General features: G+C 41.0%; 3 protein-coding genes and 1 long non-coding RNA gene across 7 annotated transcripts; 2 read left to right on the forward strand and 2 right to left on the reverse strand.

Moving 5' to 3' along the window:
- The first annotated feature begins 417 nt into the window (after positions 1-417).
- Positions 418-4,063, forward strand: cdca3 (cell division cycle associated 3). The gene is made up of 6 exons (XM_086078672.1): positions 418-539; positions 1,143-1,305; positions 1,619-1,730; positions 2,197-2,994; positions 3,091-3,140; positions 3,796-4,063. The coding sequence occupies exons 2-6, from the start codon at positions 1,174-1,176 to the stop codon at positions 3,886-3,888; spliced, it is 1,185 nt and encodes a 394-aa protein (XP_085934798.1). The 5' UTR covers positions 418-539; positions 1,143-1,173; the 3' UTR covers positions 3,889-4,063.
- A 108-nt stretch (positions 4,064-4,171) lies between these two features.
- gnb3a (guanine nucleotide binding protein (G protein), beta polypeptide 3a) lies at positions 4,172-15,463 on the reverse strand. 2 transcript variants are annotated; one of them, XM_086079264.1, is made up of 10 exons: positions 15,225-15,463; positions 12,117-12,198; positions 11,917-12,012; positions 8,964-9,109; positions 8,812-8,875; positions 7,598-7,760; positions 7,440-7,506; positions 6,473-6,674; positions 6,176-6,392; positions 4,172-4,977 (listed from the first exon to the last, which is right to left on the reverse strand). In XM_086079264.1, exons 3-10 carry the CDS (start codon positions 11,971-11,973, stop codon positions 4,871-4,873), a joined length of 1,023 nt encoding a protein of 340 aa, XP_085935390.1. In that variant the 5' UTR covers positions 11,974-12,012; positions 12,117-12,198; positions 15,225-15,463; the 3' UTR covers positions 4,172-4,870. The 2 variants fall into 2 exon arrangements, with proteins under 2 accessions (XP_085935390.1, XP_085935389.1); XM_086079263.1 differs by lacking the exon at positions 12,117-12,198.
- LOC147172917 (uncharacterized) lies at positions 7,350-27,540 on the forward strand. 3 transcript variants are annotated; one of them, XR_015095432.1, is made up of 9 exons: positions 7,350-7,501; positions 7,653-7,787; positions 8,673-8,778; positions 22,133-22,245; positions 23,217-23,493; positions 24,028-24,149; positions 26,628-26,719; positions 26,874-27,144; positions 27,242-27,540. It is a non-coding gene; the product is annotated as an uncharacterized LOC147172917 (long non-coding RNA). The 3 variants fall into 3 exon arrangements; XR_015095434.1 differs by having other exon boundaries at positions 26,998-27,144; XR_015095433.1 differs by lacking the exon at positions 23,217-23,493.
- p3h3 (prolyl 3-hydroxylase 3) lies at positions 19,010-27,982 on the reverse strand. Its single transcript, XM_086079262.1, has 16 exons — positions 27,639-27,982; positions 26,977-27,161; positions 26,624-26,782; positions 24,889-25,081; positions 24,673-24,804; positions 23,986-24,128; positions 23,648-23,737; positions 23,519-23,571; positions 23,375-23,454; positions 23,179-23,306; positions 22,125-22,220; positions 21,906-22,056; positions 21,726-21,843; positions 21,402-21,477; positions 20,219-20,359; positions 19,010-19,976 (listed from the first exon to the last, which is right to left on the reverse strand). The coding sequence occupies exons 1-16, from the start codon at positions 27,910-27,912 to the stop codon at positions 19,803-19,805; spliced, it is 2,193 nt and encodes a 730-aa protein (XP_085935388.1). The 5' UTR covers positions 27,913-27,982; the 3' UTR covers positions 19,010-19,802.
- Positions 27,983-27,991: the final 9 nt, after the last annotated feature.

Raw genomic sequence — 27,991 nt, forward strand, 5'->3', positions numbered from 1 at the left:
TACAGGGTGATCCAAAGATTTTGAATACAGTTCACAAGTTTACTTTCGTTTTTATGTTTACATTTATTTATTCAAATTGCATGTATTAAATGCAATTTAAATTATGTTTTCATGGCAAGTTTGGAATTTGAAATAAAGGTTAAAATAAAAAATAGTTAACACACTTACACGCATATTTTTGAAAAAGGTTACGAAGCTGACAGTTGGCAAAAATAAATACATAAAACTATAATGATTCAAGTCAAGTACATGCTTCTGAAATTGCTCGGTCACGTGCGCAAAAAAACACATAACCGTCAGTTGTTTTCCTTCAAAATGACGACCCGCCTACTTGTCGATCACTGTGCTCTGAACCAATCAGCGACGAAAGCAGGGGGCGTGTCTGCCCACTGATTGGCTTATTCAAAAAAAGCGTGTGCCCAACCGCGCCATTTAAATGTAATAGAGAAAGTCGCCGAAGGTTGTTTGTCACGTTATTTCAAGTGTTTGGACGAACGTGTAAAGTCTCCTCGACCCGTCGAATCTTTCTACTGTTAAAGGTAAGCTTGAAATATATTCGAGGCTGTCTCACATATGTTTTTGAATTATTGTATACTTTGTCTACGCTGTTGCACTAAAAATACAATAAGTAAATGCGAAGTAATCTTCGATATGCAACGAGGAAATGGAGACATAACATAGCATAACATTAACTAGCGTGCAAACTTACATTTGAAATCATGTGGCGTGTTACCGAAATAAAATGTTACACGGAATTTACTGTCTTGTATTTATGATCGATACCTACTTTTATGAATAAAGCGCTTTCAAGAGCTTCAAAAATAATTTCACATAAAGAAATGAACGTTAAGAGCACGAACCAGTTCATAAGCATAACTTGACACGCGTCAGGATTTTCTGTTTTGTTGCATTTGATTACGAAATAATTGAAGTATAGTGAACACGTTTGAAAAGTAACCTTTAACCATGCGTGATTAAAGTAGTCCTTAAGGAAAATTCTCATAAATATAATTTGCCAGTCTACCTCCTTCAACCTACCATAATTATGTGATAAGTGCACTTAAATAGTTTTTCCACGTAGAAGATATTTACAAATGAAGAATCAAATTTTTTCATTATTACTCCATTCATCCGTCTTGTAGTTGTACAAGTTTAACATAAAGAAAACTAAAGATGGGAGCCAGTGAGAGTAAGATTACTGAGAGGGCGGCAGCCAAGCCAGAAGTGCCCGTCACCAACTCCCGGGTCGCCCAGCTCATCGATCCACGCTCCCCATCGATGGCCATTGATCGCACACCCATTCAGGTATTGTATGAACCACTAGATTGATATCGTTTTTATTGTGGCCCCAAATTGTCGCGATGGTTGCCATCACAGGGTGAATGAATAAATGCCGAAATATCACGGTTTGGTATATAGTATGTACTTTGGTCGACATTGGGTACATTAAGGGACGAGAAAGGGAATAAAAAAATGCTAAACAAACTGCTCATAGTGTGGTGTGCCAAGTTGCCACCACATGGCTCGGCTATAAATGCCTTTAAAAGATTCACCTGGTTGTTTAATTTGACACTTCCCCCACCCCCCCTTTTAACGCAGCCATTCTTATTTCCCTCAGGTTGGCGGTACTAAAATGGGTCAAGTGACAAATGAGGGTCCTTTGGAGGGAGGCGATCCCCGCTCGCCCACCGTTGGCATTACCCGCACGCCTGTCCGAGAAGTCATGAGAGGTAACTTTGAATTAGGCTGCGTTTATGCCGCTTGCAACTCAAAATCACACGCCGATGCTTACATCCTGGCCAACATTAGAAAATGAAACTGTTTTGTTTGTTTTAAATAATCTGCCTATTAATTGGCCTGGAACCTTTTTTGCTACCAGATATCTGAATTGGCCTTAAAAAAAAACATTTAAAAAATCATATTGGCTATGCGCTAATAAGAATTTTGTTTAATGTTTTTTCTTTTTTTTATATATATATATAAAAAAGAAAAAAACATTAAATAAAATTCTTATTAGCGCATAGCCAATATGATTTTTTATATATATGTATATGAAAAAACATACCATCTACATTCGTGTTTTTTTTTATGAGCAATGTTACATCTATAAATTTAGTGATGATTTTTTTTTTTTTATTCAGATTTTGGCATTAAATCATAATTGGACACCTGTAATCTGTAACTTGCCGTTTGCAGCCAAAGTGGACACCCTCGCTCGCCGTCTGGGCATGTTGTTCCACATGGAAGCCGAGGGCAAAGTCCCCCAAAATGGCGTCTCCACAAAAGAGGATCATAACGTCCTTAAGAGTGAGGAGCTGGATTCCACGGAGCCTCTCCTGACTCCTCAGAGGCCCCGCGTTTTCGGCTCCACGAGCGAGCGCGCCAACCTGGTGGCCGCCGCGCCCGTTCCGAGCAGGGCCGCTTCCTGCAGCCCCTTCGCGCTGCTGGAGGAGGAACCCCAAGTTGAGGTGGAGATCGAAGCGGACAACGTGAGCCTGGAGGAGGCGGAGGAGGCCCGGGAGTCTCCGCTCCACAAGAGGCTGAGCATGAGCCTCATCACCTGCCTCGAGGGCGCGCCCTCCGCCCAGACCCTCGCCGAGGTGCACCGAGACAGCGGCGGCGCTGCGGAAGCCGAGTCTCTAAACGCGGCGGACCACCTATACGCCCTTCCCGCCGTCGCACTCGGCGCCACTAAGGACTCCGCAAGCCCGCCTGCACAAGCGCAGAGGGAAGCTGAAGAAGTCGCCAAGAAGACTCCCGAGGCGGCCAAACCGCGACTCGCCACCGGCGCCCACCGCCTCACCCTGGACATCAAGAGTCCGAGTCAGGTGGTGTTCAAGCCGCAGTGGCTGAGCAAAGGGTTCGGGGCCACCGGGCTGAGGGCCAGGGCGGTGCAAGGCGCCAAAGGGGGGTCCTCCCCGCTCGCAGTGTCCGTGGCGGTTAAGAATGTCAATAATGAAAACAGGGGCAACTGCGGGAAACAAAGGCCGAAAGGTGCGTGTGTGTGCCGACCACTGATTTATTTATTGGCCGGTTATTGTTGACATAACTTTAATTTACTGAATGTTTCCCCCTTTTTTCTCTGTACAGAAGGTCGCTCCCCGCTGCAGATCCTTAACTCGCACAGGGAACATCCTCAGGTATTTAAAAAAAAAAAAAAAAATAATAATAATATTTATTTATTTTTAAATAATTAAATGTTTCATAAACTAATTTGTCTATTCCCACAGAGTATTTTACCCACTTAACAGACCAAAGGTGAAATGTCCTGCAAATTGTGATTGGAGTACAGTTTATCAAATCCCGGTCCAGAAAGTAAAAACTAGCTAGTTAGCACCATAGCAGGTAAACAAGCACCATGGGAGCTAGCTAGGGAGCTAGCTAGCTAGCACCTGGGATTAAAGTCAAACTGTGACAGGGTTTTTACTTTCTGGACCTGGATTTGCCACCTCTGTAATATAGTAGTAGCTTTCTGTAAAGTGTGATCATTAAAATTTTGGTTAGTGTGTGTTTGTGAGTGTGGTAAAACTTTAACCCGCCAGTTATAATTAGGTATACATTTATTGCTTGGCTATAGCATCGTTAGCTTTAGCTGCTAGTAGTGTATCTATCCTAAATCCATCCATTATGCGTCTACTGTGTCTAACTAGCCATTACATACAGTATAATATTGATCATTCTATATCTTTCTATCGTCTAGCCATTCATCGGCCCCTTTAGTAACTAAACATTGATCTGACTCATTAAAATTGTCGTTTTAAAAGGAGTAATTGGCGCAATACTGTTTGATCCCAGATGAAGCTGAAAAGTTCCACCCCAGAGAAGCCTCGGCTCGGCCAGATGGACCACAGACTTCAGGCCGTGTCTCTGAACAAGGAGAATCGCTGATGTGCAAACAATTTGTAGATATTTTCATCCTTTTTTTTTAATCTCGTTACTCAAGTTTTTATATGTTGTATGTACCCCTTTTCTGCGTTTTACTACTGCCGTGTGCAGTTTTTCTCATCCTGTTTTGTCATTTCTGTAAATTGTGAATAAAAGTATTAACAATAACCAAAATGCATTTGTTTAGCGATTTTTTTTATTTTCCCACATCTTAACCTCCTATCAGGGATTAGTCTAAATGTGTCTTAAATGTGATGCAACAGAATTTTGCAAAATGACCACAGAAGACAAATGGAATCTCATCTTTATTTGACAGTCTGTTTAGAAAGCTATGCTAAACATTGCAAAAACTCTAAAAAGAAAAAAACCTGCCAGTCTGACTTTTCCTGGCAGAAGAAAAGGTTGACTAGTATTTACAGCAAATTCCCCCCCCCCCCAAAAAAAAAAACAGCGCTCACATGTGCACAATAGCATCCATTAGCAGGTCCTGAGACAAATAGGTCGTTGCTTGTGTGTGCTTAGCGAACTGTTTTTGTTGTGCCATCTGTCGGCTGTCTATCACATATTTGGTGGGGGGGTCCGAACAAGCCACATTCAACAAACACAAAAAAAACCCTCTTCTAAAGTAGGACGTTCAAAGCTGTTTAAAAAAAAAAAAAGCAAGTCAACCTAAGCATCTAATGGAAAACTAACCCCAAAAAAATCTTGATATAAAACACAGCAAACCAAACAGTATAGTTGGTGTCAAGCTACATAACAGACATCAATCCAGTGTGCTTCCGTTCAGCGACCGCTCGACTGCAGCGGCAAAGTGTGCCGGACCACGACGGTACGTTAAATAATCAACTACAGAGGAATTTTCATTCACATTAACAAACCCAACTTCACAAATTGGCACAATTAAATACCACGCCCCCCGCCCGTGACCCTCCAAGCAAATCCCCAATGCAGATCCAGACGCAGGTCCGAGGTCGGGTGCGAGGCCTCAATTCCAAATTTTCAGGAAGCTGTCCCACGAGCCCGTGCAGCACGCCATTCCATCTGTGGATACGCCGATGCAGCTCACTCGGTTGTCGTGGCCGGCCAGTACCCCTTGGAGTGGGGGGGGGGGGGTGGAATGGCTTTGTGATTATTCCATACAAATAGTCGGGTCTCCAAAAGTAAAATTACACAAAGTTTTATTGCTTATTTTAAAAAAATGTATGTGAGCTATTCTTCACTTAACTCATTCACTGCCATTGACGGCTATAAACGTCAAAAAATAATTTGCCATTAATCGCGAGTTAACTAATGAAGTCATGCGATTAATTACGATTAAAAACTTTAATCGCCTGACGCCCCGAATTTTTTATATTTTCTTTCTTTTTTTCTTTCCTTTTTCATTCACTGCAATTGAAGGCTATAAACGTCAATTTAGAATTTTTTTACTGTGCATTTAGAACATATAGAATTTGTGATTAATCGCGAGTTAAATAGTGAAGTCGTGTGATTAATTAAAATTAAAAACAAATAATCGCCTCTCGCCCCAAATTTTTAATAATCTTTTTATTAAATGAATTTATGGCAGTGAATGAGTTAAAATTTGCCCCAATGTTATGCAACCTTCTAAATTTGATTTTGAATTGGTAGCATTTGATTTTCAGTCGGTAGAATCTGAATCTAAATCAGTCCTGTTTGATTTTGAATTGTTAGCATTAGCGGCTGAATGTGTACCAATTTCTCTCTGATTCTAAGTTGGTTGCATTTGAGTATGATATGAACGATTCGATTCCAAGTTGTAGCATTAGATGCTAAATGAGTAGCATTTGATTCTAAATTGGTTATTACATCAAATTAACTCTTAGGTAACCGATTTTAAATTTGCTTCTGAACTGGTAGCGTTTTATTTTCAATTGGTAGGATTTAATTTAAGTCGCTAGCAAATGATTCTGATATTTTTTGGGGGGTAGCATTTTTTTTCTGATAGCATAGCATTTGATTTTGAATTCCTAGCATTTAATTCTGAATTGGTAACCTCTGATTCTGATTTGGTAGATTATTAATTTTATTTTTTGAATCGGTAGGTTTTGAATCCCTCTAACATTTGATTCTGAACCTGAAGAATTTGATTTTAAATTGTGAGCATCTGATTCTGAATTGGTAGATTTTTATTTTGAATCTATCATTTGATTTTGAATCTGTGGAATTCCATTTTAAATTGCTGGTATTTGATTGTGAATGAGCAGCATTTCATTCAAAATTGGTCGCTTTTGATTCCCGACTTGGTAGCATTTGATCCGGGTCAACTTACCGACTCGCTCCGCTTTGAGCGAATCCCAAATGTTGACGTTGAAGTCGTCGTACCCGGCCAGGATGAGGCGTCCCGACAGGGAGGGGGCCAGCGAGGTGACGCCGCACATGATGCCGGAATCCTGGTAGGTGATGAGATCCTGGTCGGCCCTCAGGTCGTACAGCTTACAGGTGGCGTCGTCGGAACCCGTGATCACCGCGTTGCCGTTGGGGAAGAACTGCGGAGGAGGTGGCGAGGACCAATTAGGTCACATCTGGATGGGAATCCACGTTATAATCGCCATGCAAGTGTCCTCACCCCGATGGCGTTGATGTCGCTTTCGTGGCCGCCGAATGTCTGTCTGCAGTTGCCCTCCCGGATGTCCCACAGCTTGGCCGTGAAGTCGCACGCTCCCGAGATGAAGAACTTGAAGTCCGGGGAGACGGCCAAGGACATGCAGTCTCCCTGGTGGCCCGCAAAGATGGTCTTCTGGGTGCCCGTCTCGATGTCCCACAGCACGCTGGGACCAAGACCACCACCAGGAAAGTCAGTTTTATCTAAATATACTGTATTCGTTTTTTTAAACTGTTTATGTTCAGTGAATTTCACTGCTCTCTAACTTTAAAACATGAACAATGACAATCAATTTGATTCCATTCTATTCACATGCACCATAAATGCATTAACCTCACAAAACAGATTATCAATGGCATTTCACTCGGCAGATCCGTTCGAGGCGTGCCGCAACGTTTGACTCCGCCCACACGGATTTTCGAACTCGAAGCACCTTCTTCTTTCTTTGTTGTTAATCCTCCCAAAAATCTAACCATAACCCTTCCACATCACGTTTACAGTATTTTTGAAGACTTTATTGAGCAATGAAAATTAAAAACGGACCGCAACCCAAATACTAACCTCAAACGTCGGCCGCGCTATCTGCTGGAGTCATGTAGTACTGCACTTTGGCCTTTTCCTCAAACAGTTTACTTACTGACTGACTGATGGTTGAGTGTTTGTAATTTTTAATGGATAAGGACAACAAGGAAATTCTGCGAGAACAGAACTAATTGCAGCGTCCGTTCGTCTGTTAGGTTTGTTTGTTTGCCCCCCCCCCCCCTTCTCTCGCCCTAAACAACGCCTGATTGGTCCGACGTAAAAAAAAAAAAAAAAAGGGCGGCTACAAAATTATATCACCGGGAGCCGTACAAGATTTTATCCGGAGTTTGTGAACTCACAAATATCGCGAGAATTCAGCTTGCCCGGCAAGGTTATAAATGCATCTCACCAAGTGCAGTCTCCCGAGCTGGTGATGATCTCGCTGTCGCTGACGAAACGGCAGCACGACAGGTAACCTGCCATGATGACAGTATTGGAACAAAAACTCGAGAGAGAAAAAAAAAAATGCAGCAGAGTGTCAAACAAAAGCTTTTGGTTCCCACTCGCCTGTGTGCGCCGCCAGCTCGCGCATGACCTTGACGTTGCCGTCCTTGCCCTTGAGGTTGTAGATGGAGCACATGTTGTCCAGGCCGCCGCACGCCACCAGGTTGCCCGACGGGGCGTAAGCGCACGTCATCACCCACGACGACTTGAGGGGGATGGCGCTCACCTGGGAGGAGGAATACACCTCAATCAAGTAAGCTGCTATAGGTTTAGCAATGGTGGCCGCCAAATAGATCAAAAAGAAATTGTACTGCATCAAAACTGAGAGCTGTTTCTAATATTTAGGCTTCGGTTTTCAGCTCCGGACAATTTTTGCCACAAAAGGATAAACACATTTGTCTCAAGTGTGCAATTGAAAATATAAATAATAATATAATTATTATTTAGCAATTTGATAAATGACATCTGCTTTGAAAATATATTTAAAATTGTTAATATATTTTTAAAAGTAATTTACATGTAAATATCTTGTTTAAAGAAGAGTTTAAAAATGTGTGATAAATAATTACTGGAGATAATAAAGGCTTAAAAATAAATAAAAAATAAATAAATAACTAGTAGATGACCCTTAAGCGGTTCAGAAAATGGATGGATGATAATAAAGGCTTGAACAAAAATAAATAATAGAAACATAATTTAGTTTACATTTAAATAGAATATAGTTCAAAGCTATTCAATTATGTGTAGTAATCAAGATAAAGACTTTAAAAATCGTTAAAGAAACTAATATAAATAATGCAGGAAATAAATATTTTAATAAGTCCTATAAAACAAATTTAAACAAAAAAAATACATTTAAATATTACTTTGTTGAAAGACGATAATAAAAAATGAAAAATGTTTGACATCAAGATGTCAGGTGGGATTACAGTAGTGCTTCTCAATTATTATTATTATTATTTTTACTAGGCCCCTGCATGAAGAATAAAATATTTCCAAATATTTTCTAATCGTGGACCAATCTTTAAAGAAAGCTGCTATAACTATCATATATATATATATTTTTTTTTTTTTTTGTGCCTTACTCTTAACAGAAGCATCAGCCTTACTTGTTACTGACATTTTATGTTCCTCACAGGCATCTGTTTGGAAGAGGAAAAACCTGCTCGCTCGTCGCCGCCCGCTCGACAAACACTGAGCCGTCCGTTCCCCTGAGGAGCCCACGGAGAACCAAACAGCGACAGGTGTGTAACTAAGTTCTTCCCGCTCCGGCTCACCTTGTTGGTTGTGATGCTGTCCCACACGATGAGCTTCCCGTCTTGTGACGCACTCACGCACAGCCTGCGGGCACGACAACACAAAAATCTTTCCCATTTCTTACATAACCTTGCAAACAAAAATATATATATTTTTTTTAAACGACGCTTACTTGGAGTCAGTGGACCAGTGCATCGCGTAGATCTTGGCCAGGTGGCCCCTCAGTGTTTTCCTGGTCTTCAATTGGACGCGGCCCACCACGTTGATGCTGGTCACGGCCTCCTGCAGGGTTGTGTCCTGCATGGACTTACGCGCCGCCTAAAGGAAGGGAGTGGAGCGGAGTGGGGAAATTGTCTGGGAAAATGTGTCTGAAAAGTCGAATCTCAGTTTAACTGTGTCTTTGCGATACCGCCGCAGAAGGGTCCCTAAAATAACTTACAATTGGAAATTGTATGTTTTTGAAAGTCCAAGGCCCCAAAGTCAGTTTCTCTTAGCAGCATGACATTTGGTGGACATGTCTATTAGTAGCAGGCCCACAAAAAAGTCTCAAGAACCCACGCTCGAAAAGACAACAGGAAGTCTGCAATTTCGGTTTGAAGTGGCCATTTTAGGGAAACTTTGGTAAACTTGCCTGACAGATATACAGTATAAAAAAAATGCAACCCTGGAAGACAGTTTTTTTTTAGCAGCATGACATTTGGTGGACATGTCTATCATGAGTAGAGCCACAAAAAAGTCTCAAGAACCCATGCTCAAAGACACAGGAAGTCTGCCATTTTGTTTTGAAGTGGCCATTTTAGTGCCACTTTGGCAAATTTGTCTTACAGACAATTCAGCCCCGAAGCAAGATTCTCTAAGCAGCATGAAATTTGATGGACATATTTATTAGTAGCAGACCCACAAAAAAGTCTCAAGAACCCACGCTCGAAAAGACAACAGGAAGTCTGCAATTTTGTTTTGAAGTGGCCATTTTAGTGAAACTTTGGTCAACTTGCCCGACAGATATACAGTATAAAAAAAATTCAGCCCTGGAAGCCAGTTTTTTTTAGCAGCATAAAATTTGGTGGACATGTCTATCATGAGTAGACCCACAAAAACGTCTCAAGAACCCATGCTCGAAAAGACACAGGAAGTCTGCCATTTTGTTTTGATGTGGCCATTTTAGTGCCACTTTGGCAAATTTGTCTTACAGACAATTCAGCCCCGAAGCAAGATTCTCTAAGCAGCATGAAATTTGGTGGACATATTTATTAGTAGCAGACCCACAAAAAGTCTCAAGAACCCACGCTCGAAAAGACAACAGGAAGTCTGCAATTTTGGTTTGAAGTGGCCATTTTAGTGAAACTTTGGTCAACTTGTCTGACAGATATACAGTATAAAAAAAATTCAGCCCTGGAAGCCAGTTTTTTTTAGCAGCATGAAATTTGGTGGACATGTCTATCATGAGTAGACCCGCAAAAAAGTCTCAAGAACCCATGCTCGAAAAGACACAGGAAGTCTGCCATTTTGTTTTGAAGTGGCCATTTTAGTGCCATTTTGGCAAATTTGTCTTACAGACATAAGTCTGTAAAACAAATTCAGCCCGGAAGCAAGATTCTCTAAGCAGCATGAAATTTGGTGGACATGTCTATCATGAGTAGACCCGCAAAAAAGTCTCAAGAACCCATGCTCGAAAAGACACAGGAAGTCTGCCATTTTTTTTTGAAGTGGCCATTTTAGTGCCACTTTGGCAAATTTGTCTTACAGACATAAGTATGTAAAACAAATTCAGCCCCAAAGTAAGATTCTCTAAGCAGCATGAAATTTGGTGGACATATCTATTAGTAGCAGACCCACAAAAAGTCTCATGAACTCATGCTCGAAAAGACACAGGAAGTCTGCCATTTTGTTTTGAAGTGGCCATTTTAGTGAAACTTTGGTCAACTTGTCTGACAGATATACAGTATAAAAAAAATTCAGCCCTGGAAGCCAGTTTTTTTTAGCAGCATGACATTTGGTGGACATGTCTATCATGAGTAGGGCCACAAAAAAAGTCTCAAGAACCCATGCTCGAAAAGACACAGGAAGTCTGCCATTTTGTTTTGAAGTGGCCATTTTAGTGCCACTTTGGCAAATTTGTCTTACAGACATAAGTCTGTAAAACAAATTCAGCCCGGAAGCAAGATTCTCTAAGCAGCATGAAATTTGGTGGACATATCTATTAGTAGCAGACCCACAAAAAAGTCTCAAGAACCCATGCTCGAAAAGACAACAGGAAGTCTGCAATTTTGGTTTGAAGTGGCCATTTTAGTGAAACTTTGGTCAACTTGTCTGACAGATATACAGTATAAAAAAAATTCAGCCCTGGAAGACAGTTTTTTTTAGCAGCATGACATTTGGTGGACATGTCTATCATGAGTAGACCCACAAAAAAGTCTCAAGAACCCATGCTCGAAAAGACACAGGAAGTCTGCCATTTTGTTTTGAAGTGGCCATTTTAGTGCCACTTTGGCAAATTTGTCTTACAGACATAAGTCTGTAAAACAAATTCAGCCCCGAAGCAAGATTCTCTTAGCAGCATGAAATTTGGTGGACATGTCTATCACGAGTAGACCCACAAAAAAGTCTCATGAACGACACAGGAAGTCTTCAATTTTGGTTTGAAGTAGCCATTTTAGTGTTACTTTGGCAAACTTGTTCCACAGATATACTGTACAGTATATACAAAAAATTATCCCCCAAAGCCAGTTTCTCTAAACAGCATGAAATTTGGTAGGCATATCTATCATGAGTAGACCCACAAAAAAGTCTCAAGCAGCTCTGTCAGAAAAGACACAGAAAATCCGCTATGGGGGTCATTTTTGCCATCTTCAGGGCTCCTTCAAAGGCAAACCTGTCTTACTGATGCTGCGAAGGGAAAACAAATCTGCCTCTGAAGATAGTTTCTCTCAGCAACATTAAACTTGGTGGACATGTCTATCACGAGTAGACCCACAAAAAAGTCTCAAGAACCCATGCTTGAAAAGTCATAGAAAATCCGCTACAATCCTTCAAAGGCAAATATGCCCTACAGTTATAACGAAGAAAATTGTTTTGCTTTTCTTTTTGTTTATTAATGATGAAGTGCTAAAATATCGCATACTTACAGTAATCTGGTCCTTGAGGCTGTCTGCCTCCTTTCGCAGTTGCTCCATTTCACCCATGCTGATGCTGGTCAGGCACTGTCAGGGACGCTAGGAAAGCTTGAAAAGGCCCCCCCACGCCGAGAAAAGAAACACAATTCAGTGATTGCCCTTCCCGCCGTCCATCCACGCGCGTGCCCAAAACCCCGACAACTGAGCGTTACCTGCGGCAGGCGAGGAAGTGACGTTTTTGCAAGTCAAACTGGGCTCTTGGCTGCTTTGCAAACTTCAATAAACACACAGAAACTGGTCCAGCACGCCCACATGCACACACACAACATGCACGTTATCTCACCGTCACACACACACACACACACACGCACACACACACATCCAGTCGAGCTCATGCAAGAGTGTATGAATATTCAAGCAGGCCTTTAACAGTAAAACTATTTGCTCTAAAGATGATTTGTCCTATATGTACACACGAACCAGTACGTCCTGTCAGGTTGTCGTCACGGGGAAATATCGGGAGGGAGCGAGGTGTGTGCGCGCGCACGCGCGCCCGTGCGTGTTCAAGCGTCCAAATTGTTGATTGCAATTGAATTTGGTAATGTCGTGATTAAAAGAGCAAGTTTATCCTCTAATGGGCAAAATCTGTGAGTGGCAGAAATGACGCATGGTTTCTTTGCTGAAATGGCACAACGGCCTTCAATGAAATTTGATTTGTTTGTTTTGGTGACAAGCGATTTGATGAATTTCTTCTGCTTTGTGTATACAAAAAAAAAAAGAAGCAAAGTTATTTTCTTATGAGATTTGCTTTATTTCTCTTGATACCAAACATGCTTTGAATTTTCACAGAAATAATATAATTATTTTCTTTACAGATAATGTGGGGAATTTTATTTTTTATTTTTTTAAATGGCACACTTGCAATTAAAGGTGTCAAAATTAACTAACTAATGGATCATCAAATTAATTGACCTAAAATTGACCAAATCCTCTCACCAGTAAGTATTTTCTGATTTCTGCAGTCCTTTATGAAAGCAGACTGATTTTCTTTTAAACAATGACCAAACCAATAACTGAATCGGTTTTAAAAACGGTTGGTCAATCCCTCTTATGTGATATTGCCAATTTTTTTGTTTTGTTGCTTTATTTAATCACTCAACAATACCAAATAAGTTGCTTTGTATTCATTGCAAATAAATAAACAAACAAACAAACAACAGAGGTGGCAAATCCAGGTCCAGAAAGTAAAAACCCTGCCACACAGTTTGGCTTTAGCCCCCTGATGCTAGATAGCTAGATAGCTCCCTAGCAGGTAAACGAGCACCATGGGAGCTAGCCTCAGCTAGCTAGGAAGCTTGCTAGCTAGCACCTGAAAGTAAACACCCTGCCACAGTTTGGCTTTAGCCTCAGGTGCTAGCTAGGGAGCTCGCGAGCTAGCTAGCTCCCCGGGTGCTCATTTGGCTCAAGCCAAACTGCGGCAGGGTTTGTACTTTCTGGTCCCGGATTTGCCACCTCTGATCATGATCAACAACAATAATTGGTTCATGATCTGGGAAATAAATAATTTTGCAGTGCACTTAAATGCAAAATAAGATTTTGATCTGATGAATCGATAGAAGACTCAATTCTAAAATTATTCGACAGTGATAGTCCTACTTGCAATGCGCTGCTGTAGGCCACAGCTTACACCCAGCTCCTGCTGTAACTCCCTAGGCCACACCCCTTAAAGGCACACATCTAACTCAAGAATACTACAACGCTTACAGTAGTCCAACTTCATAAAACCAGTTAATTTCTTTGCATTCTCTTTTATTATATTTTAATTTCACAATGCAATTGTACATATAAATAAATATAACCGTATATAATATAATAATATAAATGTAAATATGATGCAATATTTGTTTGTTAAAAATATGTAATGAAATTAATTGTGTGGCGTTTTTCGATGAGCTATCCGATTTCCGCTTGCACTTTCCCTCACCATTTGAATCAGACGACACATGACCTGATGGATTTGCCTCTCATTTGTATAAAGTGAAAAGGAGACGATTGCAGGAGGGCAAGTCGGGTGTTTGTGTGACTTTACTGAAAGTCGAATGAAATTACGCTGACAATTTATAAGTGCGGTTGATTTAGTGTATTACGATTCCAGATGCAAAGTCTTGTCCCGTCATTGTTTTGTGTGATTAAATGGCTGCAATCCTCGGAGCGTGGCACTCGATGGTGAACTGCATTAAGTGGAGTGGGGGAGGGGGGATGGGGGGGGGGTGAATGAGGGGAGTCAGGAGACTGAGTGTTAAATCCCGTCGTGGTTGGAGGGCGGGGGGTTGGGGGAACCTTTTTGAATCAAATCTGCTCTCATCCGATTACTGACTGCTCTTTGCATGTGGATCTAAGATGGGGAGGGGGGAGGGGGGAGGGGGGTGACACCATGGGGGGGGGGTGCTCAATGGAGTGGGAATTGTCTGACATAAGAGTGAAGGTCAGGTTAGTCAAATTCTGATTATTGGCCACAGTTTTCAATTATTTATTTATTTATTGAATTCATTTAATTATGAAGAAATTTGTCCTCTTCCCTAGATACAAACGGACTCTTATATTCTCATTCTATTGACATGCATGTGTAAGATTAATGACAAACAACAGAAAATACATCACTGTTGGGGATCGAAAAATACCAAAATCATCATTCAAAGTCATTTATATATTTTTTTATACAAAAGAGGCAAGTTTTGTTTTGTAAACAAATGCAACAAATAACAACAAATGGATTGTCAAATTAATTGATAAATATTTTAATAACTGACTAATCGTTTTCGAGATCTTGTTAGATTTGAAATTGTCCAAATTCTCGGAATTTCAGCCTCTCGCCAGTAAATATTTTCAGATTTCTCCACTCCTCCATGAAAGCAGATTGGTTATCTTTGTGCGGGTTTATTTTTATTTTTTCACAATAAAACATTTTCAACCATCTGCCTTTACTTTGGAAATCAATGATCAACATTTTTGCCAATTTTCTGACATGCTACGGAATGAACCCACCCAGAAACCGAATCACGATTTTTTTTTTGTGTGCATTTTTTTGCACTGTCAATTTGAAATGTACATGTTTTTTTAAATGTGATTAATAATTGCCATCTTTATACCATGCTTTATTATTATTATTTATGTTTGTAATTAGAAAAAAGTCAGATAAAATAAAATTATATTTAGTAATTATTTATTATAATAAAATTCTAAATAAAATGTTTTATGATTTTGTTAATTTATGACTATTTTATTTACAAGAACCATCAATAAAAAAAAATGGGCCTCACCAGTTTGGAGACTCCTCTTGGAATGTTCCAGATGATTAAAATAAATAAAATAAAATAAAATCAATTGTAATCACACAGGTGCAGCAGTCAGTCACCTTGTGACTGTTCCAGAATTTTCCATTCACTTTTGCAATGGACGCTGATGCTCTACTCGTCTCTCCTCTCCTGTCCTATCCTGTTCTGTCCTGCGAGGAACAGATGAGGATTGCAGGGATGATGTGAGATCAGGGATGAGGGGATAAACCCAGCGATGGACAGTGAGAGTTGGCGCTGGGGGGTGGGGTGGGCGGGGGGGGGGGGCAAAAAAGAGATAGCAGACAAGGGGGCAGACCAAAGAAGGCGCTTAGTATGGTTGCAGCGAGGGGGTCACAAGACACGAGCGTGGGGTGAATCAAGGGCTGGAAATAATAGAGGGGAGGGGAGAAGAGGAAAATAAGAGGGTCTGACTTTTTATGGCGCAGGAGTCGGTAATCCTTAAAGTTCCGTGAGGGGCATGATGACCAAACCTGAGAGGGAGCGGATATGAGCTGCCCAGAACAAAAGTGGGTTAACTCCATTTTTGACGTTTTGCAGGAGAGCGAATCAAAAAAGCTACCTATATAAATACTGGTTAATATTTGTATACATATTCATACAGTATGTATGATATATAGTATATTTACATTATGTATGTGTCCAACTTCCAAAAAATTAGCTCACTTTTGTTTATTTTTGTTATTGTCCTTTAAAAAAAAAAAAAGCAGTATTGAATATTTTTGTTGTTCCTTTTAAAAAATATTAAAAAAACAAAACAATCCATAGGTCAAAGTTCAGCCTTGTAGCGCATGACCAACGGAGAAACGGCGATGTGATGATTTATCCCCAAATAATTTGAGCCAATTTGTTACTCAAGAAGAGCATATCAAATTGGTCGTAGTGCCTAAGAAGTAGCTCTCAGTGTCAGAAATGTTGCTGACGCGTGTATAGGTACCGTATATACACGTGAGCAGCTAAGCATTTCAGCCTGCTAGCTTAATGCTAATTGCACCCTACATTGTAATACTTTTATATATTCTTTATCCTCTGCGAAGAATGACTAATATTAGTGTCATACTGATGAACTGAGAGTAACTGATGTCGCAATACTGTGTAGTGCTATTTTCCTTATTAAAATACACGTTACAATTTTTGTTTTTATGGGGAAGGCTGGAACGGATTAACTGCATTTTCATTAATTTCAAAGGAAAATTATGATTTGAGAGACAAATGACCCATTACTTGAGGCACCACTGTAGTTTATTCTTTGCGTTACAATGACCTTTAAAAAAATAAAAAATGCTTCAATTTATTGTACACAATATGGTGTCATTTGTGACACCCTATATTATTATTATTTTTTTTTAATGTGAATTGATTTAGATTTTCTCCATGATTGCGCTTTTTAATTTTAAGCCCTTGCACTCTTCCGTCACATCAGCCCAATTCACACGATGGAGCCCATTCCAATATCTCAACGAGGCCTTTTTACGTAATTTCTCGTCAAATGCATCATGAAGACGGCGTGACCCGGACTTCCCGCGCCGATTGTCTAATTACGGCATCGAGTGTGAACTTCTTCGCAGATGTGACAAGATGCACTGTGTGACACCGGCCTAAGAGCGGATTAATGCAGATGTTTAGGGTACGCCGGGCTTTCCGCCCGTTAAAGTCGACCCAATTCTGCCCAAGTCCTAGTGGTGGTGGGAGGGGGATTATAACACAGGGACGAGGAGAGGGCGAGAGGTGAGAGTGTTAATATGGGACATAAACAGTACTTGAGTCTGCTCTGAGGAGATGAGGGGGGAGGGTGGCCTGAGGTTGTGTGTGTGTGAGGGGGGGGGGGGGTTTGCGGGCCGAGAGCGTCACTCCGCCCAATGATTAAAATCATCTCTCCGGCTGGATTACGCGTCCATATTCTAAATGGGAGACTTTTTAAGCTTCATAAACAAATGCACTCGTTTATGGAGAGATTACCGGTAATCTCTCTATTTCTATCCTCCCTCACGAACCCCTCACCATGTCTGACCCCACGCCCACCCCCCTCAAGCCATTTGCCTGCTGCTGTTGGTTCCCCGTGTAACTAATGGACACTTTAAACCTGGCTTCCATCTTTGGTACTTATGCAAAACTGGCCCCCACGCACCCGTAGTCCGTTATTTTAGCCGTAAACATATTTGGCCCGAGACGAGATTAAAGATCCTATTGTAAAGTTTGTTTCATGACTTTTTTTTCTTCTAAATGCATTAGATATGTTAAGCACTTGAAATGCTGAGATGTAACGTTAAACTCTCTTTCACCTTCTAAATTGTCTGGATTTTGGGGGGGGGGGGGGGGCGTGGTTAAATCGGGGCCTGGTGACGCACTTGCGTTTCTAATATTTTAGTCAAGTCGTTTGAATGTCTTGGTCAAGTCATTCGAACGCATTAGTAAAGTTGTTTGAATACATTGATAAAAGTCGTTGAACCTGTTGGTAAAAATGTAGGCTAAATGCTAAAAACTGCATTTTTTTTTCTCATTATAGCCTAACATGAGGTAATGCCACAACTGTGCTTTGAGCAAGTCAATTCCTTGTAGCATTATGGGGAATTAAAAAAAACAACGTTTTTTAGCATTTAGCCTGTTTTATTTATATGTTCGAACAACTCTTTCAGTTTAAACAACATAGCAATTCCATGCCACCATGTGTTTGCAAGATAAATAACGAATAAATAAATGTAAAAGTTGGCAACATTTCTACCGTCACAGTGTGCAGTTAGCTATCTAGCTATGCCTACACCCCCCCCCCCCCCCAAATGTATTTGTCTCGTGGTAGGCTATTGGACAGCTCCATTACAAACTGGCCATTGTTAGAGTAGACAATATTAAGTATTGTACTCTTTGCGTGTTCAATTAACTGAATGGTGAGATCCTGGTGAAGAAGTCCCTTTGCAAAGGTAAATAATTATCAGAAGCTTCTGATGACAAAAGGCTGACGACACTGAAGCCGTGTTCTATCAGGTTGTGTGACCGGCTCTCCGTCACATCCTTATTTATTAAAAAGTGGGCGAATACGAAATGTCTCCACCCATCAGCCCACAGTACATTTGGTTACAACTCAGTGAATACAAGAGAATCTGTTCCCATGGGTATAAATCAGATTAGAGAAAAACAATAATAATAAGCCTGTGACTCCCTTCTTCCGACCGGCAGAGACCGGCCCTCCCATTAAAGATAGCAAATGTACAAACCCGTTGCCCTTTCTCTCATGAAAGTAACACAGATAAGAATACAATTCTATTCATTGAGCCATACTGCTATAACTAAATCCAAAACGGCTAAAATATAAATTGAAACTAAAAAAAACAATGTTAATAACTCATCACCATCTAGAAGGCAGCTAATCGCTATTAGCTATTATGATTAGCTGCTAGCGGGCTTTCGGACCAGCTGACCGACATTGGGTCCGTCCCAATACGCCACAACAGCGTTATTCCATGCGCCGCACGTAGATTCACGCAAAGGACACACTGAACGTCAAAGGTAACTGTTTGTTACGCTTGCTAGCCCGCACGCTAACAAGCTAATGAGCTTGCTTAACCTTGGCCATCTTGCTTAGTGTGTGTGTGCGTGTGTGACATAAAGGAGACTCTTATGTGGAAAGTTATCTTTTTATTAACGTTCTTTCGGAATAGGTGCGTTTTGTTGCCGTGTCCGCTTGTGGGAAGTTTCAAGTATGTTCCAAAAGACTGTGATTTGTGAGGGGAAACTAAAAGAAAGGCACGCACACATTTGGGGAACCAGAAATAAAAAGTTTACTTACTTTCATCTGAGTAAGTTTAAATACAGTAACTATATATACACACACACACTTTTCAGTCAAGGTCATACTGAACGCTGTCGCTAATAAATACTCACAAACCGTGTCAAATGTCACTGAAAATGAACAGCATCAAGATAATGAAGCGGCCATATTATTAGGAACACCTCGGAAAATTGGTCATTGCTATCATTTGAATGTTTTTTTTGGGGGGGGGGCAGGAATTCTTTGGTGGAACATATAAACGTCTTGGAACAGAAAGTTGTCTGTATTATCACTTTCACACTGAGCTGGTCCCAGTGTGGATTTAGAGCAAACATTGGCAATAATTATTTTGATAATTTTTTCTTCTTCAGAAAAACACTCAAACTGAGTTTGAATTTGATTTTTTACTAATATATGTTATACTCAAACTTCTAATTTTGCTTTGCTTACCATCAAAATAAATCAGATTCAACAATTCTGTGTCAAAAATGCAATCTCTTAATTAAAAAATAAAATTCAGATGGCACAAAAATATCAGTTTTTTTTTTATCTGTGAATAACAATTTTAACATCACTGATTTTCTTTTAAACCATTAAAAAAAAACAAAAAAACTCTGATGGCACAGATATACTACACAGGTGAACCTGCACTTTTTTCTTTCGATATTAAAAAAATCTGTTGCAAATTTCATGATTAAAAAAAAAAAAATCCCATAAGAAGCCAGCGAACTCTGAACCCAACCAGCTCAGTGCGAAAGGGTTCATTGAGATGATGACATTCACAGTTCATCTTTGCCCACCGTCACCCGTCCTCTGGCTCTCCCCTTGGCTGGCGCTTGGTTGCGAACGTTCCGAGGGGCGGGCGCTCCACCGTCACCCCCACCCTCCTTGTCATCCGTCCGTGCCGCACCTTGCCCGTCGGGGGCCCACCCTTTCTCCACCTCTTCTCGCTCCTGCGGGGGAAAGAGACGTGACAAGTTGGAAAATCTTGCAAAAAATCTAAGAAGATCTAATATATCTTAATAAATCTGCATCGATATTGAACCTACGCGACATCCTTTGATAGTGAAGATGTCAAGGTTACGATCTATCTCCGTGACATTACATTGTCCCAGGTGACGACCTCAATGAGGTCAACTCGTACCACCAGATTTGCATAGCGCTCTCGGTGTCACGCCAACGTGTCGCAACTCACCACGTCCCTGTAGAGCTTTTCTTTGGTGAACCAGAGAGCCAGCGCGCAGCGACGACCTTTTGTCACCGCCGCAACGGCGTGCGGATTGATGGGTCCTGACGAGAAGCCGACCAGACGGCCGCACGTCGGTTTGACCCGGGCCTGCGGGGCGAGGCCAAAAATGTCAAGAATCTGGTCAGATGAAAGAAATACTGTATACAATGTACCCCCCCCCCCACCGTCCTTCTCAATATTCACTTTATGAACATTTTTAACATATGAACATTAAGTTTTTTTTTGGGGGGGGGGGGGGTAAAATTAGAATTCCAAATTTACAGTTGTGCGCCTTCAGTTTAGCACTTAGTGGTGCTAAGTGCTAAACTGTTGTGCTACTATATGCTAGCGACCAGTAGCTAGCATTCCACATTATATGTTAACATTAAGCTAGTGGATTTCTGTTAGACGGAATTACATTGTTTAGGTGAGCATTTTGGTATGGAAATATAAAATGTGTAATTCTGTTGTTTATGCTGCACTCTGTGTGCTATGCTAGTTTCCAGTAGCCCTCTATGACGTTGTTAGCATTAAGCTAATTCTTGTTAGGCAAAATTATGACCTGGTTAGTCAAGTGTTTAATTATCCAATATACTTTGTATAATATACAATGTAAATATACATATATTTTGTTTAGTGTTTTTTTTTTTTTTTTTACCAGAAACTTCCAACTAATAACAAATAAACTGAACTGTGCAAGCAAGTCTCCCATTCGTTGACAGCAAAAGAGTGAGAACAGGTTTCAATAAGTTTTAAGTTTGTTTAAAATGGGAGGGTTAAAACTATTATAAACTATTATATTAAAAATACTATACTAAAATGTGTAATTCTGTTGTTGTATGCTGCACTCAGTGTGCTATGCTAGTTTCCATTAGCCCTCTATGACGTTATGTTAGCATTAAGCTAATTCTTGTTAGGCAAAATTATGACCTGGTTAGTCAAGTGTTTAATTAATATACAATGTAAATATACATATAGTTCGTTTTGTATCTGTTTTACCAGAAACTTCAACTGGAAGTAAGAAATTAACTTAAAGAAGAGGTTTAACTGGGAGCGTTAAAACTATTATTTTTTATTTTAATAGTCTCTCTAAATCAAATCATCTCGGTCAATAGATGGGCTATAACATAACATAACATAACATCCTTACCGTGACTGTTTTGGCGTCCCGGTTGGTGAAGAACAACTCACCACCCTCAAAGTTGTCATTCAGGTAGAGGACGGCGCTGTGCGGGAAAATATTACATTCATTTCAAATTCAAATGATTGGAACTCTCAAGACAGTGTATTAATACACCAGTTTTAAATATATTAGCTTCAATTCTGGCCTTCATACTTCCAACACATGGAGACAAACCATATAAAAATAATAATCACGGGCATATACTCTTTATCCTCTGCAACAAACAACTCATATTTCTCTGGTATTCATGTTGGTGACATCTGTAACGACTTCAAAAGTCCAAATGTGTACCTGAGGTCTCTGTGTATGAAGGCAGGCGGTTCTTTCCAACACTTCCTGGTGTCCGGCTCAAGGAGACAGTTGTCCACATGGACCGGGTGAGACAAGTCCATTCGGCCCTCTTGGTCTCCTGGTCGACACAAAATATATATATATATTTTGCTTACATTTTGAACCCTTGTTGGTCTTTACCTTCAATGGCATTCCGACAGACGAGGTGCGTGAAGGCCACAAAGAGTCCCGAGGGGCTCCTGAAATAGGAATGCAGCAGGATACGCGCTCGCTCCCCCAGCTCGTGCAGCAGCTTGGCGTCCGTTTGGTTGACGAGCCCGTCCTGAGCCAGCTGTCGCGTTCCAATAAGACAGAATGTCTTGCCGCACTTTGCTTGGACGTATTCATTTTTGGTCTCACCTTCACAGCTCTGAGCAAGGTGAGGCCGTCCAGCGTCTCGTGTGGCGTGTGCGGTGACCGTCGCCCCCGGTAACCGTCTCCCGCCGACGCAACCGCCTGTCAAGAGTGCCGAGACGAAAAGGTGAGATGGTTTATTTGGCTCGCTTTACATGGAAGCAAACCATAATTGTGGCGTTTTGAATTTTGTGAAAAGTAAGCTGCAGTAATATTATTAACTCATTCACTCGCAGCCATTTTCACTGAAGCAACCCCCTTCGCTCCTGACTGGTTTACTGGATTTTGACTGACCTGGCAAAGTGCACAGAATATTGTGTTCTGTTGCTATAAAAACAAACCAAGGTGCCATGATTTTCCGTTTTGCAGCGATTAGCATTAGAATATAGCTAAGTTTCATCATTATTCACAAACCTGTTGAAAACAGTCAAAAAGAGCTTTTTGCAACATGGCCCTGGTTGATCTCTTATACTCTGCTGACACCTGCTGGCCGTTTTTTGGTGTTGTAATAACTACCATTGCTTTAAGCGACCTCTTTATGTCAGAGGCTGCACCATGACAAAAATGTAATTTCACGATTTAACAAATTTTCAACGATTCCATTTTTCAAATAATGATGAATTGTATTAACTAGATTTTTCTGCCCAACTTTATTCTATATGTATACAAAGTGGTGCCTTTACGTACAAATTGAATTCATTCCGTGACCTAAAAAGTTCATATTGCAAATCATTTTTCACCATTGAAATGAATGGGAATACCATTAATCTGTTCCATCCTCCAGCTACTTTTCTGTATGCTCTAGCACAAAAAACAAAAACACATATAAATAAGTTTTTGGGACCATGGCAATATTTAAAATATAACGTTTGTATACGTTTTTGGGAGCAAATGAGTTATAAAAAATATTTTAAAAGATTAACTTATTTTGGGTTTAAGTTTTATTGGGGTTTATCCCCATTTATTCAAGATTTTTCTTGATTTTTCTGCTCTTCACCGGATAACCGGGTTCCGTCAATGGACTCGTGTAGCTGTAGACTTTCACTGTAATCCGACTTACTGCTGCCAGCTGCAACATCCTGTCACACTCCTTGTCAGTCATGACTCCGTCCAGCACCACCCGGTTGGTCCCGTTGAGGAGCAGTTCGTCCATGGCGATGGTCACACCCTCCTGAAGGATTGGACCACCTGCAGGAAAGGACGTGTGCAAGTGTAAAAATGGCGGAATGAATGAACTGAGGAGGCGCGTGTTTAACCTGCGTAGAAGCCGCTGTCGTCCACCTCCTCTTGCTGCTCTTCCTCCTTCGTCATCTCGGTCATCTTCTCCTTCTCAGCTCTAAGAAACACAAGTTTGGATCAGCTTCCATTTGAGTTTGTGAGTTAATTAATTTTTTTCTTACTTCCACATTTCCCTCAGGGACTCTGGGACAACATCCTCTGGTGTCCAGAGATCCTGCACAGGACAAACATGATAACTCGTTTTCAAAAGTTTCCCCAATGCAAATTGAATGTGAATGATGGAAACCTACTGGGTCAGTGAAAGTGTAGTTTAGGTTCTCCATGCCGAAATAGAGAAGCTCCTTCTCTTGCAACGAGCGTTTGACATAGCGGGCGATCTCCTGTGACGGTAAACGCACAAATTGAGAAAAATCTACAGCTGCCTCACAGTCAGGAGATCTGAGTTCGAATCTCAGTTAAAATGTCTCTTTGGGGATTTTTCTGGTTTTCTGGTTTACTTCCACAAGCCAAAACATTTTCAGACTTGAACCAAAGTCAGCTCTGACAAGTTCCGGCTCACCCGTGGCCCAAATGCAGGGGGGACAAGTGTGTAGAAAAAGGATGGGATGGATTCGTGTGGACGTCTTACTTGAGCAGGCCGTTGGTCCTGTGACTCTCTGTCTCCCCCTAGCGTCTCCTGGTAGAGCTGCAGGTTGTCTATGGAGTCCTTGTCTGAGGGGTAAAAGAGGAGCAGGGAGCGAAGCGTCTGCACGGCGCCTCTCACGTCTCCGGCTGTGAGCAAGCAAGACACAAGTATTAATTAATAGTATTAATTTCATTTTATTATTTATTATGATTGTATTATATATTTATTTTATTAATTAATTTAGTATGAATTACTAATGTTGCTATATATCCAATCCACTTTTTTTCTATAGCACATTTTACAAACAGATCTGCAAACTATCATACACATAAAATCTATACTATAATTATTTTTTTTAAGTCAATAAAATAATAAAATACAATGAGCAAAATAAAGAAATAAATACTTTAAAATAAATTTTAAAAAACTTTAAAATAATAAAATTGAAAATATTTGATATGGATCGACATGTCAGACTTTTTAAAGACCGGAGATCGGTGATCAGACGGAAAATTGTGATTGGTCCTCCCCTAGTTGCAAAACAAAATCAGCTGACGGAGTGAATTGGTGAATATGCGTGGGAACATTAACGCCACCATTTGTTTCTTTTTGCCAATAGATGACAGTGACTCAGTGGTCGCGGGTATTTTTTTTGGAGGAATGCAAATGTTAACCTTCACAAATGCGAACCTTTAAACTGTGCGATGTGCATGTGTTCCAACTGAGTGGGCAGGAAGTCGTCCTGAGAGGAGATCCTGCCGGGACGCGTGGCCACCTGAGTCACGCACGACTGCTGGCACGACAACAGCGAGAGGGAAAGCGCTAAATGACGAAAAAAAGCAAAAAGAAATGTCGTTTCAAGCGTTTTGTCCTATTTCATCTTTCGAAACCGACAGCTCTGCGTACCCGCGGCCTTCTCGAAGACACCATCCACGCCGTCCACTCCTCGGTCCTCAGGCAGACGCTGAGCGGCCACCGCGCATTGCACCCTGCATTCCTCGATCTTACGCAGCGTTTCGTTAACGCACGCTCGCCATTCGTCCGCCGCCTGCGCCCACTTGGACGCCTCCTCCAACAGGAGTGCCGAATCGTACAGAAACTGCGAGGGGCATCACAAAACCAGACAATTATTTTTGCTGAATGTTGATATAGACTAATCTAGCTCATCAACAAACAACTTTTTGGTAAACTAGACTAATTGCAATTTCTGCAGAAATTGCGCGGGAATGCTGAAAGCTGAACGCTCATGAAGTAAATTGAAAGATAAATGATGTGAAAATTACAAAGTATTAATTGTAGTTGAAAGATAAAGGAATAAAAAGAACACTTGAAGTGTGAATTTTTGAAGCAAATTGAAATTTATTGCGTTATCTGAAAGTACCCTCCATTCATTTAGATGGAAAAGTAGAACTAATGATATCCAATGGAAAAATGCACACAAAAAAATACAACTCGATAGCGCCACCTAGGCATGCAGTACCCTCCATTCATTTAGATGGAAAAGTAGAACTAATGATATCCAATGGAAAAATGCACACAAAAAAATACAACTCGATAGCGCCACCTAGGCATGCAGTACCCTCCATTCATTTAGATGGAAAAGTGGAACTATGATAGACAGTTGATATAAATGTATATCCCTTAGCATACTTGCCATGAATATATTTGCAATGTACAGTGGGGGGAAATTTGAACAGTGTAAATTGGAAGTATTATGTGAGAGTTTATTGTATTATTTGGACTATAAGTGGCGCTTCGTCAAAGTTTGGTTGGGCGTGCGACTTATATGGTGCAACGTGTATACTGTATATTAATTTAGAGCTTGGATTTACCAAAAAAAAAAAAAAAATCCCCATCCCCTAATTGTGTTGACGGCAGCGAGCGAGTCCCGGTCGGATTCAAAACTTCCGCTTCAAACTGCAGGTAAGTTGTTCTTCTTAGTTTAAAATCGCTTGAGTCCTGGTTGGTTATTGCGCCGTTTTTATATGTGAATTGTAAAATTTTCTGATTTGAATAATAATCCCTTTGAGTATGGAGCAGAATCTTGTGTGAGCCATCTCGACTTCATTCCCTCCTTTCACTGTTTTTAAATTGTGCTAAATAAAAATGGAATTGGGTAATAAATCTGTGAATATTGTTGCATTTCAGAAGGTGGCGGGAATGCAACCAAAAGTATTTGCCAAATGCCAAAAGAAAGCAGAAAAAGAAGAAATAAGAGAAGAAGGAATCATGTTAGCTAGCCAGCTAGCTAGTTTTTTTTTTTTCAAATACAAACAAAAATAGCTAGCTTGCTAGTTAAAGTTTAGCATGCGGCATCCACCACAACAAGGATTTTCTATTCACAGAGCCAAAAGGTGCAATAACCAACCAGGATTCCACAAAGTGACGCTGGATTTGAGTTAAGGTAAACTATTTTAAACTAAAAAGGAAAACGTTTCCATAGTTGGAAGCGGAAAGAAATTTCGAATCCAACTGGGATTCACTTGCTTCCGTCAAAACAAAAATGCAACTTATATGATGCATGACTGGCGCGACTTTTGTTCCGGAGCTACTTATAGTCCGAAAAAATGCAGAAACAATTTGAATAATAATAGTCAAATCTAAAATTCTAAGGGCGTCAAAGCACATTGTTTTTCCTCACCCAGTGCTTCTCGCTGTCCAATTCTCGGTCGTAGAAGTCTTCGTCGGTCACTCCCTCCATCCTTTGGTACTTCTCGATGTTGTTCCTCATCTCCAGGTGAGTGGGGTTGGCCACAAAGTAGGTCTGGGACGCCGCCGCCGCCTTCTTCAGCTTTTCCATCTGATGCGGAGTAAAAGGACAACATTATAAAATGAGCACATGCACACCTACAACGTTTAAATTACATTGTTCATCACATCTGATTCTGAAGGCACTGGGCAGATTGGACTGACAATGGCAGCATCAAGCAGCGCAGCAAAGACAAGAAGAATTATCTCCAGCAGCTAGCGACTTAGCTGTGATTGGCCACCAACCTTATAATATGTAACCTGCAGGAAGTTGTACACATTGCGGGAGCCGAACTCGTACTCGATGTCCGTGGAGACGGGAAGCTGTCCCACATGGCTGACCGAGCGTCCCACGCAGAACCGCAAGCACTCCGCCTTCTTCTGCACCCAGTCCAGGGCCCAAAGGTCCCACAGGTTCCCCTCCTCAGTGTCTTAACAGTATAGAAAAGTGGTAGTGACTACTGGCATCATATAACATTTTGTCATGCTTATTCTTTTTTATGAAATGAAGGATGCAATTCAATGGACGTCGCGCTGGATCTTGGCCACCTGGGGGCAGTAGACTAAATGGATGTGGATATATGGAAACGGTCACAACGTCTCAGTTTGAGGAAGTAATGTTTGTCGTCCGTCGCAGGGGATAAAGATTATATGCATGAGAGTATTATATCATCTACGACAGGTGTTACGTCATACAAAAACTTGCACGTTATGTTTCTAGTATCTCAAGGCACATTACAATGTATTATCATTTTGATGACAAATAACTATTTTTTTCTGGTGTAAAATATGTGTACCGGTTCAATAAAGGTTGGGAAATATTGAAGTACTGACATATGACGACATAACGAACTTGTGCTACACACAAGTGGAAAGACCAGAACACAAATACTGTATATGCAATGTACCTAGTTTTTGGAGTGCATCTCCTCCCGCTGTTCCACATTCCTCATAACACCGACTTCGGACCTTAAACAGAGCCTCCTTGGTCACAATGGACCTTTCTATCAGCTCTGCAGCTTTCGCCCACTCCCCTTTAAAATACGAACGTACCCCTGCGTAGTATAAAAAGTCATAGGGCTGCAGCAGCGACGAAACGCCGTCCGAATTGGCCGATCCCGCGCATAGAAAAAGGATTTGCGACGCCACGTATACAGCGAAGAGGTCGGGGGGAAGCGCCATGGTCCCGCAGAAGAGGAAAGACCACGGAAAAAGAAAGTTTGGGAGGGAGGTGGGACTTGCAATACCGCGAGTGGCCGAT

This window comes from Leptonotus elevatus, chromosome 6 (assembly GCF_054856555.1).
Source record: "Leptonotus elevatus isolate MCC_2025b chromosome 6, RoL_Lele_1.0, whole genome shotgun sequence".
Lineage (NCBI taxonomy): Eukaryota > Metazoa > Chordata > Actinopteri > Syngnathiformes > Syngnathidae > Leptonotus > Leptonotus elevatus.

What these genes read in the sequence shown, in the direction of transcription:
- gnb3a (XM_086079263.1), bottom strand. Translation starts at nt 11,973, where the DNA reads ATGGGTGAAATGGAGCAACTGCGAAAGGAGGCAGACAGCCTCAAGGAC. An exon ending in AGCTCGGGAGACTGCACTTG is followed by an intron (nt 6,675 to 7,439) that starts GTGAGATGCATT and finishes TCTTGGTCCCAG; the next exon opens with CGTGCTGTGGGACATCGAGA. An exon ending in GCGACATCAACGCCATCGGG is followed by an intron (nt 6,393 to 6,472) that starts GTGAGGACACTT and finishes CCTCCTCCGCAG; the next exon opens with TTCTTCCCCAACGGCAACGC.
- cdca3 (XM_086078672.1), top strand. Translation starts at nt 1,174, where the DNA reads ATGGGAGCCAGTGAGAGTAAGATTACTGAGAGGGCGGCAGCCAAGCCA. An exon ending in TTGATCGCACACCCATTCAG is followed by an intron (nt 1,306 to 1,618) that starts GTATTGTATGAA and finishes TATTTCCCTCAG; the next exon opens with GTTGGCGGTACTAAAATGGG. An exon ending in CGCACAGGGAACATCCTCAG is followed by an intron (nt 3,141 to 3,795) that starts GTATTTAAAAAA and finishes GTTTGATCCCAG; the next exon opens with ATGAAGCTGAAAAGTTCCAC.
- p3h3 (XM_086079262.1), bottom strand. Translation starts at nt 27,912, where the DNA reads ATGGCGCTTCCCCCCGACCTCTTCGCTGTATACGTGGCGTCGCAAATC. An exon ending in TGCAGGTTACATATTATAAG is followed by an intron (nt 26,783 to 26,976) that starts GTTGGTGGCCAA and finishes ACTCCGCATCAG; the next exon opens with ATGGAAAAGCTGAAGAAGGC. An exon ending in CCTTGCTCAGAGCTGTGAAG is followed by an intron (nt 22,057 to 22,124) that starts GTGAGACCAAAA and finishes GGAACGCGACAG; the next exon opens with CTGGCTCAGGACGGGCTCGT.